The sequence below is a fragment of the Garra rufa genome, chromosome 21, assembly GCF_049309525.1.
Source record: "Garra rufa chromosome 21, GarRuf1.0, whole genome shotgun sequence".
In the NCBI taxonomy this organism is placed as follows: domain Eukaryota; kingdom Metazoa; phylum Chordata; class Actinopteri; order Cypriniformes; family Cyprinidae; genus Garra; species Garra rufa.
This window is the reverse complement of record NC_133381.1, coordinates 13,746,413-13,763,210: the sequence shown is the minus strand read 5'-3', so window position 1 is coordinate 13,763,210 and position 16,798 is coordinate 13,746,413. Positions and strand designations below refer to the sequence as shown.

At 37.2% G+C, this 16,798-nt stretch overlaps 2 protein-coding genes and 1 non-coding gene across 3 annotated transcripts in view; 2 read left to right on the top strand and 1 right to left on the bottom strand.

The window, feature by feature from the left end:
• The window catches only part of ccdc85ca (coiled-coil domain containing 85C, a), a 52,156-nt gene extending 49,004 nt beyond the window's left edge, over window positions 1-3,152 (bottom strand). The window contains exon 1 of the mRNA XM_073827200.1: window positions 2,158-3,152. Within this exon, the coding sequence (XP_073683301.1) occupies window positions 2,158-2,863 (706 nt within the window). The 5' untranslated portion in view covers window positions 2,864-3,152. The remainder of the gene's footprint in view (window positions 1-2,157) is intronic.
• A 2,446-nt stretch (window positions 3,153-5,598) lies between these two features.
• On the top strand, window positions 5,599-13,254 carry hhipl1 (HHIP-like 1). Its single transcript, XM_073826804.1, has 9 exons — window positions 5,599-6,122; window positions 6,651-7,297; window positions 7,370-7,513; window positions 7,605-7,933; window positions 8,048-8,174; window positions 9,787-9,932; window positions 10,068-10,149; window positions 10,768-10,850; window positions 12,386-13,254. The coding sequence occupies exons 1-9, from the start codon at window positions 5,832-5,834 to the stop codon at window positions 12,943-12,945; spliced, it is 2,409 nt and encodes an 802-aa protein (XP_073682905.1). The 5' UTR covers window positions 5,599-5,831; the 3' UTR covers window positions 12,946-13,254.
• A 1,240-nt stretch (window positions 13,255-14,494) lies between these two features.
• On the top strand, window positions 14,495-14,567 carry trnat-ugu (transfer RNA threonine (anticodon UGU)). The gene has a single exon. It is a non-coding gene; the product is annotated as a tRNA-Thr (tRNA).
• Window positions 14,568-16,798: the final 2,231 nt, after the last annotated feature.

Below are 16,798 nucleotides of genomic sequence, written 5' to 3'. Positions count from 1 at the left end.
AAAGCCAGACAGATTAGCCTTTTGGATTTTCTTTTAATGACTTGTGCGCCATACACGTGACTGACAGCATGGATGCCATGGCATGTCATAATGGGAAAAGGTTGGGGGTGGAGTTATGTCTCACCAGACAAACTAAGGATCACTGAACAATCAGATGAAAGCAGCCTGGCAGGCGTTGGTCTGAAGACAAGTGCCAGCAAAGGTCTCCGTCTAACAGTATTTGAAAGTCTGAAATAAATAGCAGCTGCAAGGAAGCCAATGTTCTGTAACACTGAATAACAAAAATATTGCATTTATATAGTTTTAAAAAACATTTTGAATATCTACGCACATAAAAAACACCAGTAAGCAAAAAAATAAGGTGCTTCCAACTGACACTATGAGTTTTCTGCAACAGCTACATGCCGCACTAGAGGTAAGCTTGTCATCAATCTCCTGTCATGTGTGGAGAATGAGTTAAGAACCCTACTGTTAGTCTTGAGTGAATCTTGCTGATGGAATAGGCCTGGCCTGCTGAGTGAACGTGTCTAATGTGCACTTTTATTACAATAAATTCATGTCCTTAGCAGATGCATTTCACTAAGGTGCACAGATTTTACTCTTCTTTTATGCCAAAAATATACAGGCATGTTATGCACTTACCACATAGCTTGCACCTATCAGAAAGGTTTTGAAACTTTGTATTAAATTGCACAGTAGCATTCCACGTTAGTAAATTATTTAAGATGTAAGTATCTGGTAAAATTGAAAACTGCAATGCAAAAAACAATGGTAAAGCAATATACAAGCAGATGTGAAATAAAAGGATTAAGACAAGCTGCACAGTGACATTTGAATCTAAGAATGAAACTAAAAACAACTTAACCACCAGTACAGGCATTTATATAACCGTATAGCCAAACGTGACACTGTGACGTAAGATCATCTGGTATCCATGCAAATCAAAAGTAAACACTCCAAAGTACACAACATAATAGCACCTTCAGGCACTTATGACAGATACACACCCTCTATAGGGTCACAGGTTAGTGGCAATAAAAACATAAAGAAAAAATAGAAAAATAATCTCTGTATCACCTCTGACTAAAAGAATGACAGCAATGCATGAAGTTTATCCACAAAAAAATGACATATTATTTGATTTACACATTACAATTTGGGGTAGATGCAGCAAAGATGCATCAAAACTGTTCAAAAGTGAGACAAAAGAAATCCTGCAAAATTTCCATTCAAAATATATGCTGTTCTTTTGAATGTTCTATTTATCTAAGAATCCTGAAAAATGTATCACGGTTTCCACAAAAACACTAAGCAGTGCTGTTTTCCAACATTGATAACAATATTTCTTAAACACCAAATCAGCATATCTGAAAGATTTCCGAAGATTTCTGAGACTTGAGATCTTACAGACTCCTACTTTTGAAAATAAGTGTACATCTCAACCACTAATAAGTTTCTCAACCATTTGTTGAATGAAGTTCAATGCCTGTTGTCTGAATGAAGCATCTGACGTCTTATTGACAGAGCTGACAGCGTGCACCAACGTCACAAGGCCAATAGAGTATTAAATCCTCATTAGACCAGACTTCTTGGGCTGAAGCAATTAGTGCAGTAGCATCTGTAGCTCCAGCCTGTTCAATATAAGTGGCTGACCATGTGTTAATACAGTCACAACTTAAACCTGAAGCCACAATTGGCTGTATTAGAGTTTCCCTGGAAACCCATGAAAGTCTTAATCACTGCATATGGCTAGCATAAAATGATGAACATCCTTGGATGCCAATGTACACAATTGCATAAAACTTTCAATGTTAAAAGGGCACCAGAAAGGTATTTTAGACATGTTTTGTTGGCCATATCTCAAAAGTGATCACTGAATGAAGATGCATTAAGAAAAGTAGTTTCTTCAAGAACTTTTGATGTTTAAATACTTAATTTTAAATTCTTGATTTACAGAGTACTTTTTGTTTGTTTTTATTTCTTTTTTTCATTACTTTCAGGGGAAAACAACACTTCTACATGTTTATTCCTGCATCATATTCTCAACTGAACATTACTCTGCACTTTCTCCATGCACCGGAGCTGCTAAAACACCAACATATATGAGAAATATGGAATGCTTTCCACTAAACCAGTAATCCAAGTGCCTAAACTCACCATTGAGCCCATTCGGTATGCTTCTGAGAAGATGATTGGTTGATAGATCATCCATAGACCTCCTAATAGACACCATTTTTCCCTCTGAAGGTTTGTGCATATGGTTGTGGTGGTGATCAGGGCTTCCAGCACTGCCTGTACTGGAGGTACTGCTCCCATCTCCAACATCCCTTACAGTTGCAGAACCTCCGTTGAGATTGGTCAGACTGGATTGGCTGTCTATGGAGCTCCTAGATCCGGCTCCATTCCTCTCATCATCTAACATGAGGATGATCTCCTTGAGCTCAACATTCTCTCTCATCACACTCTCTTGGTTGGTCTCTAGGTCTTTCAGCTTTTGCTGGAATATACCAACCTCCTTCCACATAACACTAGCAGTGTACCTGCCAAATCTCTGCCATTCCCTGGACAGCTTCTTCCCTTTCTGCCGGTCATCATCCAAGAAACAACACAGTTCTCTAAGCTCCTGGTTGTCTTCTTGCAGTTTCTGGTTGACTTCCTTCAAGCTCCGTATTTCGTGGAGATGCACTTGTAATCTCCGGTTGACGTCCTTCATCATGTTCCCATGTTCCACCATTAAGTTAATCTTTTCACTATCCACTTTTCGGAGTCTCCTAAGCAGCTCTTCTTTGCTACATTTAAGCAGCTCTTCATCCGATATCTTACTTAAATCATCCCTTGGAACGTCTATAATATTTTTTGCCATATTCCTGTCGTTAAAAGTGGTCTGACCTGAGAGATCTGGTCACGCTTTTCTAATCATTCCTTCGCGAAAACGTAGCAAGCAATGTTAAACTCATAATAAAATTAATCCAGTAATTCGAGGGATGAAAGCAAAACTCCGCAACGAAGAAACTCACTTTAACTGACTCAGATAAGGAAACACTACGACGCGTTTGATATAAATTCCTCTTCTGTCGTTATTTCATATTTGTTTTAGCTGGAATCTCCTCTTTCTGACACTGTGCCCAGTGATGTGACTGTCCGGTCGCGCATCCAACCGCTGAAGCAGATGAATGGTGAGAAAATGCGTCCGTAGTTGCGCTACAGCTCAGCGTTTTGTGACGTCAGTGCTGAACGCGACGCGTTCGCTGTATTACCTGCTAACTTTACTAGCTGTTCCTGAAGGGGGCGCGTAAGGACTCGACCGAATTCACCTTTGAGCTGCATTCAAATATCACGTTTTTGTCCTGCTGTATGTATTCAATATACGCAAAATTAGACGAAGACTACACTAAAATAATATTCTGACATTGAGAAACGTATTGTTTGGGTGTTTCTGAAGATGATAATCCTTTATTGAAACACATTACCTCATCCAGATAAGATAGCAAATAGTTTAATAAGCTTAAAAGAATTGTACAGCTATTCATTGCCAACGTCAGTGACACATTAAGTAGTATAAAAACCAATAATGTAGTGGTATTTATAGCACTACTAAGTGCTTGATTGCACCGCTTGAGTTGTGTGAATGTCAAATGATAGGGTTGAAAACAAGCTAAAGAATGGTAGGCATGTTTCAGCCAATAGGGAATCATTAAAATTCTGCTCCAAAAAGTAGTTCATAATTTTCATGTGAATGTACCAAATATAGGCACCAAGCTTTCTGTGAGCATTCAGATGGGTCCTAATTTCGTTAATAATAACTTTCTGTTCAATTTTATGACCTATTTTTAAACAATGAAGCTTTACAGGAACATTCCAACGGATATTAAAGACTGGAGCAACATCAGAAAATTACCTATTCATATGTTAATACATCATGTGAATGAATGCATAAGGACATTTAAATATCAAATATCACTTAAGCCTTACACACTTAAAAATAAAGGTTCTTTATTGGCATCGATGGTTCCATGAAGGACCTTGAACATCCATGGAACCCTGCAAATGCAGAAAAGGTTCTTTATAGTCGAAAAAGTTTCTTTAGATTTTTTTTTAAATGTCCTTCTAATAGGTTATTTTAAGAACAGTTCACTCAAATGTTCTTTCGGTAACCAAAATTTGTTCTTCTATAGCATCACTGCAAAAACACCTTTTTAAGTGTAATCTATACGTGGGTAATGAACTTGGATTCTTCTATGGTTGTGGTGTGAGCACATCGCCATCTAGTGACTAAAACTAGTCTCAACGTTGCTCACATCTGTAATTGTTGAATGTCAACATGACTTAGACATTCATTAATCAGCTGGAATCGTTTAAGAACTGCTGAAAGACTCAAAACAAATATAGTGTCTGGAACTGATACAGAGATTGCAAAGAGCTTTCCAGATGAAAACCTTTCAGAAACCTACAAATTAGAATTCTATGCAGCAAACAAATATCACCATCTATCTCTATTTTTTAGAAATTAGAATATTATCTTACATAACCTGATTGTATTCATCAGGGAAAATAAACTAAAATTAGACACACTGCACATTAACAGTTATTAACCAGTATGTAGCTACTCAACTGCTATTTTTTGTTTCTGGAATGTTTCCAATATCATTCAGAGACCTAAAACCTTTAATCATTACAAGAACTGATTACAAGCAATACTCAAGCTTCATATTTGCATGTTCATTCAGATACTGTATATAAGAAAAATATTAAATACAATTAACTTTCACATCTGATTTGTGTTTCTACGCACACCAGTTGTCAATATAGATTTGCTTTATATATTTTCTGCATATTTGTGGTCACAATGACTCAAAACAGTAAAAAATGTTACTATCATGAAAAATAATCTACTTTCCGAAAAGGTCTATTTCACTATAACTGGGTTTTTATTATGTCAGACAAAAGTTTATTTTTTTTTTAACAATAAACAATTGCAGGGAGATTTATTTTGAAATTAAATTACTATAAGTACAGCTTATTTCAACAAAACATGAGTACAAAGTGAGGGTATCCAAGTGTTTGAAATATTACTGGTAAACTATGGTTGCATAACAGCGAGAACAGATGGAACAAAGATTATTGTTTAGTTTCCGCACATTCAAATCTAGACCTCACACTTTAATCCTCATTTTCTATTGAGACTGACTTTCTGTTTGGTTTCTGTATAAACAACAATTATTTAATTAATCCGTTATTTTCCTTACAAATGACCTGACAGGAAAACTCAGTACACAAATGATTCTAATTTAATACAGACACTTTTCAGTAAATTGATTTGTATTTCACTTCAGCAAGAACACATTTGAAACATGAAACATGTATAAAATCAGTAAAAGCAATGAGTTAAAATTATACTTAATTGTTAGGTATGGGTTAAACGTCCGCTTATAAAGGGTTAAACGAAACATTAAACCTGTGGAAATTAGCCGTTTTTATAGTTTCTATGGTAAACTCCTGCATAACACACGTTTGCTGGTAGACATGAGTTACAGTCGAAGAATTGCGGTTTGGACCTGTGTGTGTCTCACATCTGCTCAGGATGTCAGACACGTCTCGAAACTCAAACATGGAGGAGATGGTTTAGTATGATAGTGGTCCAGCCAATCTGCGATTCGTATTTAGTCGCTACACAGTAAACAAGACGCGAAATTGTTTGGAAATGGTTGATGATTAAAATCAGGGCAAAGTGCACGACTACATAAGTCAGTGAGGACACGCGCAGAGTATCCTCGCCATTGCATAACTTTTACTTCCATGTATCTGAAGTTGGGCGCCAGGCTTTGAGCGCTATGTGGTACTTTTGCGATGTTTTCGGCCGTATATGGCAGTCTCCGTTTATTTTGTTTTATTTGCTGGCGTTTTGGATCGCACCTGCGTTCCTGCATCCGCAGTGTTTGGATTTTAAACCTCCCTTTCAGCCTCAACAAGAACTTCAGTTCTGTCAGATGTATAAAAACTTCGGCTGCTGTGACTATGCCAGAGACCAAGAGCTGATGGCAAAATACTATCGGGTAATGGATAACTTCGATTATTATGGATATTCCAACTGTGCAGCTTATGTTCAAGATCTTATCTGTCAGGTAAGTTTGGTCAATGCAAACATTTCAACTCTTTTTTTTGTTCTTGTTGCTTGTAAATGTACTCGAACCATTATATGTTCTCCCCTCAACACGTACCGCAGTCTGCAGCCATAAATTGTTAGCGATGATGTCCAACGGTCTGTCTGCCAGCATTGCCATTGAGTTGAAACACGGTTGTTTGGTGAAAGGCCAAATGACTCACTAGCAAGTATGAACAAAAATGTAATTTAATGCATCAGTGATCAATACAAGTGTTCATTTCTTTTAAAAAAAGTTTTAAATGTAACACCATAGCCCACTTTTCCATGTAGGCTACAAACTGGTTATAACACCCTAGTAACCAGTCAAAACTGTCTGGCAACCAGAGGTCACATAAGGACTTCTGAGGTGGTTAAGTGGTTGTGGTTTCTCAGACTGTTGAGACTGTTGTGGGAAAGCAGACTTGACTAGTCAAATCCATTGCTTGAGGCTATTGCGATTCAGTTATTCAGTTACTAATTCTCCACCTTTCCTGCTTCTCTTCTTTAGGAATGCTCTCCATACGCTGCTCACCTTTTTGATGCTGAAGACCCTAGCACAACCTTACGGACCATACCTGGACTCTGTCCAGACTACTGCTCTCAGTTTCATTCCAAGTGCAGATCTTTCCTTACCTTGTTGTCTGACGATCCACGTCTTGCAGAACTCGAGCATGACCAGAGCAGACTTTGTCAGTACCTTGAGTTGGATGACCCAGATTACTGCTATCCTCATTTGCTGAGCAATGAACGGTTGACCAAAAATCTTGGCCGCACCGCAGAGGACTCTGACGGCTGCTTGCAGCTGTGTTTGGAGGAGGTTGCCAATGGACTCCAGAATCCTCTTGCTATGGTTCATGCCAATGATGGCACACACAGGTTTTTCGTTGCCGAACAAGTTGGCTTGGTCTGGGTATACCTTCCAGATCGATCAAAGCTTGAAAAGCCATTTCTAAACATCACAGAGGCTGTGTTGACGTCTCCATGGGAAGGTGATGAAAGAGGGTTTTTGGGACTGACGTTACACCCCGACTTTAAATACAATGGGAAGCTGTATGTATACTACTCGGTTGAGGTGGGCATTGATGAGAGAATCCGTATCAGTGAGTTCCGCATCTCTTCTGTGGATATGAACGTGGTTGACCATGGTTCGGAGAGGTGAGCAGTTTTTCTTCTTTCATATTGAGTTTAGAGCATCCAATACTTCCTCTGTCTTCATTTTCCCCTCAGAATCATTTTGGAGATTGATGAACCTGCTTCTAATCACAATGGTGGGCAGCTTCTTTTTGCTGATGATGGCTACTTATACATCTTCACTGGGGATGGTGGAATGGCAGGAGATCCGTTTGGGAAATTCGGAAATGCACAGAACAAGTAAGTTAAGATGATTAGTCGAAATTCAGTTTGGTACAAGAAGGACAGGTATGGTTATATTTTCCCTTTCTAATCTGGATGTTACTGCTAGATCTGCCCTTTTAGGAAAGGTTCTGCGCATTGATGTAGATGACAACGAAAGGGGGCCGCTTTATAGAATCCCTCCAGACAATCCGTTTGTGCATGAACCCAATGCTCGTCCGGAGGTGTTTGCCTATGGGGTGAGGAACATGTGGAGGTGCTCGGTTGACAGAGGAGATCCGAATACCAAGGAAGGAAAAGGACGAATCTTCTGTGGGGACGTGGGCCAGAATAAGTATGAGGAAGTAGACATTGTGGAGAAGGGCCGGAATTATGGCTGGAGAGCAAAAGAGGGCTTCTCTTGTTATGACAAGAAACTCTGCGCCAACAGTTCCTTAGGTGGGAATACAGTTCAGTCAGTCCTCCAATTTCTTGATGTTTGGAAAACAATTGAATTAATTTTGTCTTTTTCATCCCATAAATTATTTTACATTTGAACTTTTTTACTTCTAGATGATGTTCTTCCAATTTATGCATATCCACACAAAATGGGTAAATCTGTCACAGGTGGATATGTTTACAGAGGCTGTGAAAATCCAAATTTAAATGGCATGTACATATTTGGAGACTTCATGAGTGGGTAAGTAATGAAATAAATGTATGTACAGTTCCTTGCGAAAGTATTCAAATCCCTTTAATTTTTTCACATTTTATGTAGCTGCCTTATGTAAAACTGCTTTAAATAACTTTTTTTCCTAATCAGTCTACACTCCATACACCGTAATGACAGCACAAAAACAGATTCGTCACAATTTTGTAAATTTATTAAAAATAAAAAACTGAAATAAATATATTTCATAAGTATTCATACCCTTAACTCAGTACTTAGCTGAAGCACCTTTACAGCCTCAAGTCTTTTTGGGTATGATGCGACAAGCTTTGCTCATCAGCATTTAGCAATTATCTACCATTCTTCTCCTCACATATTCACCTCTCAAGCTCTGTCAGTTTGGATGGGGGTAAGCGCACATCTTTACAGTTTCTCCAGAAATATTTGATTGGGTTCAGGCCCAGGCTCTGGCTGGACCACTCAAGGACATTCACAGAGTTGTCTATAAACCAATCTTGCTGTGTGTTTTGGCTTATTATCCTGTTGAAAGGTGAACCTTCTGTCCAGTGTGAGGTTCTGAATGCTCTGGACTGAGTTTTCATTAATACATTCATTAATATAATCTGAATATTTTGGTGCACTGAGCTTTTCTTCTAATCTGATGAGTCCCTCAGTCCCACCCTCTAAACAACAGCCCCACAGAATGAAGCTGCTACCACCACACTTTACTGTTGGGATAGTACTTTTCAGGTGATGAGCAGTGTCTGGTCTAACTATGTCTAACTATCAGGTTCTTGGTCACCACTCTAACCAAGGCCCTTCTCCATGAATTGCTCAGTTTGGCCAAGAGACCAGCTTTGGGATGAGTCCTGGTTGTTTCAAACAACTTCCATTAAGGGTAATGAAGACTACATGCTTTTGTAAACCTTCAATGCAGCAGAATTTCTTCTGCAGATTTTTTGACCTTAGGGCTTGGTTTTTTTGATATGCATTTTCAGCAGTTAGACCTTTTATTAAGGCATGTGTGCCTTTCAAAATCATGACCATTCAAATTAATTCACCACAGGATAACTTCACTTAAAGTGTAGTAACATCTACAAGCAATATGAATGCCCCTGAGCTAAATTTCAAGTGTCCCAAATATGGGTATGAATACTTATGCAATGAAATTATATAAGTGTTGTATTTTCAATAAATTTGCAAAGATGTTAAGATGTTTTTTACTTTGGCATTATGGTGTATGGAGTGTAGACTGATGTGGAAGAAAAAGTCATTTAAAGCCGTTTAATGTAAGGCAGCAACATAACAAAATGTGAAAAAAGAAGGGGTATGAATACTTTCGCAAGCGACTGTGTGTACACTCCTGTTCAAAACTTTGAGATCATTATGATCTATAATAATAACGCAATAATGATCAATAATGCTGAAAATTCAGCATTGCTATCACAGGAATAAACTAAATTTTTAAAAATATTAAAATAGAATAGAAAATAATATTTTGAATTATTACTGTTTTTACTGATTTTATGATCAACTAATTAATTCAGAATTGTAGAACATTAGTGTATATGTTGTAGTGATACTACTTGAGGTCATAACTAATTTCATTTGTTCAAAATGTGAACTGTATGAATTTCCACAGACGCCTGATGAGTTTAAAGGAAAACCGAAACACACGTAATTGGGAATACAACGAGATCTGCATGGGTGTCGGTCTGACTTGTTCATTTCCAGGGCTCATCAACAATTACTATCCGTACATCATTTCATTTGCAGAGGATGAAGCAGGTATGTTCGCAGAACGGCTATATGTTGCTTTTTAATGCTTTATATGCTGCAAAAAGTAGTAACTAGCACCTATTTAGAGTTTTTTAGTAATTTGATTAATAGTTAATGTGATTTAATTTGTTTTTCTATGACCAGGTGAACTCTATTTCATGTCCACCGAAATACCAAGTGCAACATCTCCCACAGGTGTTGTGTACAAGATTGTTGATCCCTCAAGGTATTCATTTTTTATCATTCATGAGGTAGTATCATGGTGTGCAAAGATCAGCCTGTGTTGCCTCTTAACAGACTTTACTCTCAAAAGATGAAAAAGCTGTGTTGGCAGCAATATGTGCTGCTGTAATCAGTCTCTCCCTCTCTCTGACGCAGATTAAATCAAATCTGGCCAAGTACTGCATGTATTTTAACTTGTCCCTCCCTTTCTTTAGAAAAAAAATCTGGGTAACTTGAAACACTTACAGATGTGAAAGAATCCAATCCATAAATGTTTTAAAAGTATAACCGCAAGGCATAAACAATATGCAGAGTAACGTTTTAAGTCTGTAATTTTACTTGCTAACCTTTTCTGTGTAAAGCTATCTCCACTTTTACAACGACATCATGACAACATAATACCTAAAACCCTAAAACAACTGTAAAAATGTCAAGAACTGATTTACAGCTCAAATAATCCAAAGTTTGAACAGAATAAGTGCTTTTATGAAATTCTAAGCTTCACAGTTGTTTATAAACCCTCCAAAACGAGTCTCAACGCAACTTGGATTGTGTTATTAAGGTCACAAATGCTGTCGAATGAACCCAGAATATTTATTTAAAATTCCCTGCTTTATTACAGACGTGCACCACCAGGAAAATGTCATTATGAGCCGCTTTCAGTTCGTGTTAGGAGCAATCTTATACCATTCGAGCCAAAGGAAAGTAAGTCAGCTGCTTTTTTTAAGAAATCTAGTAAATCTGTACATACATTTTTTTTTGCCATTAAGCTATGTGCATATGTGCCCAAAATAGGGGTGGGCGATATGGTAAAAATATCATATCACGATTTTTTCAAGAAATATCACGATTCACGATTTTATCACGATTCTTTGTCATGTTGGTTTTACTTTTTTACAAGTTGTCTGAGTAGTACAGCCAAATTAATTTTTCTATTTTAAAACCAAAACCTTACAAGGTAACAAAATATAAAATAAAAAGAATGGCAGATATTTAAGCCAAAGTGGGCGAAAACAAAAAATCTTTGTCATTATTTTCTTTGTTTTTAAAAAATAAGAACAAAGATAAGCTACATGTTACAAATACACATACTATACAAATAAAACAAACAGTGCTTTAATTTTCAGGTACAGTCCATGTATTTATCAGTAGCATTCAAGAAATTTAATTAACAAATATAAAAATAAAACACTATATACATTATACAAAAATTATACATAGAAGCAACATTTAAAGCAACTGTATTGAAGTTCTTCAGTCAAGAGCAGTGAGTGATTTTCCTTTGTGTTTTGTTTTATTAGTGTATCATCACCCAAAAATGACAATTCTGTCATCATTTACTCACTCTCGCATTTTTTTAAGCATAAAACATGCTGAACATAAAACTTATTTTGAATAATGTGGGTAACCAAACAGTTGCTGGGTCCCCAGTTACTTCCATATATTTTATTTATTTATTTTAAGTCAGTGGGGACCAGCTACTGTTACCCACATTCTTCAAAATATCTTCTTTTGTGTTAAGCACAAGAAAAAAAAATTAATAGAGATTTAGGACATGTGAGTGACAACATTTTTGGGTGTACTGTCCCTTTAATGACGATCGACAGCATGTTTAGCTCTGTCGCAGAGCTGCACGCATCTATACAGACGCGCATCCGTTTTTCTCTTAACTGTTTACTTTCACTTTAGACAACCGACTGTGTTTATATGTAATCCTTGCGTGTTTTTGACAGTATAAGCAAATTAAACGCCAAAGATAGCTCAGTTTAGTAATCAGGTGCTGTTTGACAGGCTTTTAGCGCACGTGCTTCAGGTTTACGCGCTCATGAAGCGCATGCCAGAACAGCGCGCGGACCAAATGGCGTTATTTTACCGGCAAGACTTTGAAGCACATTCAAATAATGTACTTTTGTGATCGCGAATATGAATAAGTGCAGTGTCCCGTGAGTGAATGTACAGTATATTAAGACGGAGGCACACTGTAGCACGATACTACGATATTTATTCAAAAGCAGATCGTGGAGACATTTTAATCGTCCACGATCAAAAATCGTCATATCGCACACCCCTAGCCCAAAATATTTAATTTTTTGCCAAATATGCAATAGAATGCCACAGGGAGTATGTATTCTTGTAGGCCAAGCTGGCGGTAAGCATCACCTTGAACCTGAAGTTCAAAAGTGGCAACGCTTTTGAACATGACTGAGTAATTGAATTTGAGTAAATCCCTCTTTTCACAGCACTGATTGGAGTCCATGTTCCAACTAAGCATCCCAGACTCTCACATCCAGAGGAACTTCCTGACGCTGTCGTAAAAGACTGGCTCCAAGAGCTGCTGGACAGCTTTAGAGAGCAGGATGGGCAGGTCACCCCCACACCATTCACCCCAACCACACCCAAGCCTCTCAGGACATCCAGGCAGAGAAAGGGTAGACGCAGGAAGGGCAAGCACAAGAACGGAGCAGTGAGATTGGTCGGGGTTGAAGAAGGTCGGAGGGATCGGGGAAGAGTGGAAGTATACGCTAATGGGGAATGGGGAACCGTTTGTGACGATCTTTGGAACACCAAGAATGCCATAGTGGTTTGCCGGCAACTGGGGTTCCAACATGCGCTTAAGGCTGCCAAGCATGCTGAGTTTGGAGAGGGGGCGAGCCTGAAGATTATTCTAGATGATGTGCAGTGTGAGGGGACTGAGGAAACTCTCTTGGACTGTCAGCACGCTGGCATTGGCATACACAACTGTGCTCACTATGAAGATGCAGGAGTGATATGTGGAAATTCAGTTTCAGGCCTGGATTAATCTGAAAGGTTCTGAAACAACCTTTTTGTTATTAGTTTGTAGCACATAGGTCTACCTCATCCTTACCAACTGCAATACAGAAGACATATGAGACTATATAAGACTATGATAAAATGTGATCTTGAGTTTAATTTTTGAATAACAAAGCATTCATGTTAGTGTTTTGATGCTCAAATTCATAGACCTATGTGGATGTTTTATTTTGTCTCAATCTTTGAACTTTTGTTATCCAGTAAATTACATCATTGTGTAACTTTTGAAAGAGTTCATTTACTGTCATTTTTACAAATAAATTTGGAATGATTAAGATTTTTGTGATTATTTTTGTGACTAACGCAAACCATCATGAGAAAAACTGCACGTAGAACTTACAACAAAAGGAATGGTTCACCCAAAAATCAATGTCAATGGCTGCCATCAACTGTTTGGTTACACACATGCTTCAAAATATCTTCTATTAGTGTTCAACAGAAGAAAGAAACTCAGAATTGGAACAACTCGAGGTTGAGTAAATGATGACAAAAGTTTTCATGTTTGGTTGAACTATGCCTTAAATATGTATTGGATGGTTTGCTCTGAGTCTGTACAGTCAAACCACATTTATGACAAGAACTGTGTCAGAACAAATTCATCTTGATAATGTCAGATAACTTTGATAGAAAGATATGTAATAAATATCAGTTAACCAAAATTTACTCAGAGTTACTAGAGAACTGTTAATATGAAAATATTTACACAACTATCATTACTTTGTTGACCAATTACCAAGCAATGCTTAATTTTGTTAAGTCTGTGCTGTGGTGTAAAAATGTCGCATTAGCAATTAAAAAAAAGACACATGGTCAGGTCAAAGTGACTGAATAATTTTTGGTCCCAAATTTGATTAGTTTTACAGGTAGTCCACTGTATGAAGAATCTTTGGGTATAATCACAGTTCACTTTATTTTGCTATCTATCATCACTTGCATAAATGAACTATAGCTATATAGTAACTTACTACAGTAACTATAATAACTTGACTATATTTTGAAGTACTTTGGTGTACACTATATATACTATATGAATATGGTATTCATATATTATGTAAATAATCTGTCAAAGTACCATGGTATTACAGTATACAGTCTTGTATACTGTAATACCGTACTCAAAACTTTAAAATTCAGCTAGCTAGCTGCTACGTTTCGGATATGGCACACAACAACTGGTCATTCTAGTTGTTTTGTTGTACTTCATTTGTACATACAGCAGACATTTTTAAATATTTTCTCTAAATAATAACCTTTTTCTGTCAAGTAGTTGTTAGATATTTTGTTGCAACGTTAGCACATTAATTTTGTAGAGTCGTTAAGTAACGTGAGGTTCGTTTGCTTTGCTAAACATTTGTAGCTAAATACGACATTAGAATATATAGATATATATCGAAATACAAGGAAAATATCTTGCATATTATCGTACTGGTATAATATAGTATTTCTTTCTGTTTTTCGAAGTAACAATGCGTATGTTTACCTTTATTAGCCATTACCTAGTTAGCAAGCAGCAACTTGGCTCCATAGCTCAGTGGTTAGAGCACTGGTCTTGTAAACCAGGGGTCGCGAGTTCGATCCTCGCTGGGGCCTCATCTTTTTCTCATACCTTTACAATCACTTGAGGATGTTAGAGCGAAATGACACACGACTATTAACAGAAAAACACAACTGATCAAAGCAGCGTGTTAACAAAGACTGCATGGTATCAACGTGTAGAAGAGAATTTTACATTTTTATACATTTATTAATCATATGTAACGTAAAATACGTAGTATACCTGTTGTTTATATTTAATCAGAGTTTGGTCTTTAAAAACAGCGTTTGCTTGTAATTAATGTATTCCTCGTAAAATCCACATCCAAACAGGAGCTAAATAAGTTGTGTTATCCAAAATGTGGGTAGATGCCATTGTTCTCATTGCAATAATGGTGGCTTTGTGTGCTGAATTCCAGCTCTGCTTTGAACAAGGTCATTGATATGCTGAGCATTCAATCACGTAGGTAGTGCCAGCCAATCTCTGCCAATTTCCTTTACAAAGTTGGCATCCCTCTATAAAGTAATTTAGCTCTCTGCCTCCAGAAACACATCATTTACAGAGCAAATCTCCCTGTTAAACAAAGCAATGGAGAGATGAATATTTTTAGATTTCTCTGGACATGCAAGTGTCAAAGGTAGACTATATAATTATGGTAATTATAACAAAGATGTATATGTGTAATAATAAATAGAGACAAAGAGAAGGCCGTTTTTATTAAAAACAATGAGCCAAAGAGTGCTAGACCTCCTGTTTATTTTAAATCAATTAAATGTGATGTTGTAGTGACACCTACCGGCGTTATAAGTGAATTGATTTAAGAAAATAAATGTATGTTGTGAGCGTAACCAAGTAATGCCAATAGATGGCAGTGTTGCACTACAATAATTATTTTTCATTATTTAATAATCACTTTTATTTATTCATTTACAATGCAGTTAATTTCCTGTTCTCTTTACTTGATTTTTGGATCATACAAACTTAACTGTATATTGTTTAATGTTTGCAAACGAACAAATGTATATAATGTATGTATAAACCTTGAATAATACATATTTAAAAAAAAAAGTAAGAACAGTTCACCAATTAACAATTTTAATACTAAGAGCTTTTTAACATTACATTTTCCTGTTAATTAAAATAATTTAGTTAAAATAACTAATAATGCATTATTTAATATTTTACTTTATTTTTTAATTTGAATTTAATATAACTCCTGCTTAGTTACTATATGAATTAGACTGCCTTTTTTTTAACAGATGAATGATCAGTCTCTTACTAAAAAACTGATTGAGCACATGTCCTATATATTACTGGAATCTGCCATTAATGGTCATGGGAATTAAATATTAATAATAGTCTGCCTCCCATAATGTGCTTTTGCTCATCCTTCCCTTTGTCGAGAAGATTAACAGCGCACATTTTTAAAAACCCTGTCATCAAGTTTAAAAACTGTATTTATTTTCCTTATGAATCACACTGGATCAAACAAGATCTGAAGCTGAAAACTTCATGACTGAAAACTGAGCCCCCTTCTGTACGGAATACATTTTCCAGACGATGACACGATGATTATTACATATGATGTAAAATCAGTAAATGTTGAAAGGTTTGACTACGTGCCCCCCTTATAAAGGATGGACCATGTGGCTGTAGGATGTAGGTTGTTTCGAGCCGTTTCAAATCAGAACAATCATGTCACCCCAACATGAACCCATTTCATATGTCACATTAGCCACTCTGTCTTCCTGGTAATTATGGTCAATTAATGGGACACTAGTGAGTGCTCTCCTCTAGCAAGCTTTAAGTGGAGCGCTGAACCTGAACAAATCCCATTTCCTGTCACGTTTCTCTGTTCTCTTATCAAACGGTTGATCATCTCCGCCCCACAGGCCCAGATCCTGCAGTTCTAGAGAGGCGCTGGAGCGTTACTCACTCACATGTGTCACTGCTCATCACAGTGACACATCACTTTGTACATTCATCCCTTCATCAGTCCATGTCGACAAAAGATGTACCAAAAAGATGCTGTGAAAGACCATACTGTGTATACAATTCACTACCAGATCTTTCGAATAGTAGTGTGGTCAACCAGACCATGTATCACAAATTTGATTTCGGTCCACTGTTGCCACAGTGTTTTTCCATTCAGAAGTGTGAGTATGGCTGCAGGTCTTGTCTATTAATAGGACGGGGGTGACTGACACAAACGGGTCAGTGAGTGGGAGTAAGGGTCTGTGGCTGGCTCCAGACCGCCAGGCGATGCTACATACAGCTGTTTACTCAC

Bases quoted from the DNA above. Each gene is read 5' to 3' on its own strand.
- hhipl1 (XM_073826804.1), top strand. From the start codon at position 5,832: ATGTGGTACTTTTGCGATGTTTTCGGCCGTATATGGCAGTCTCCGTTT. The intron at 7,514-7,604 runs GTAAGTTAAGAT...TGTTACTGCTAG, and splicing joins TTCGGAAATGCACAGAACAA to ATCTGCCCTTTTAGGAAAGG. The intron at 10,150-10,767 runs GTATTCATTTTT...GCTTTATTACAG, and splicing joins AAGATTGTTGATCCCTCAAG to ACGTGCACCACCAGGAAAAT.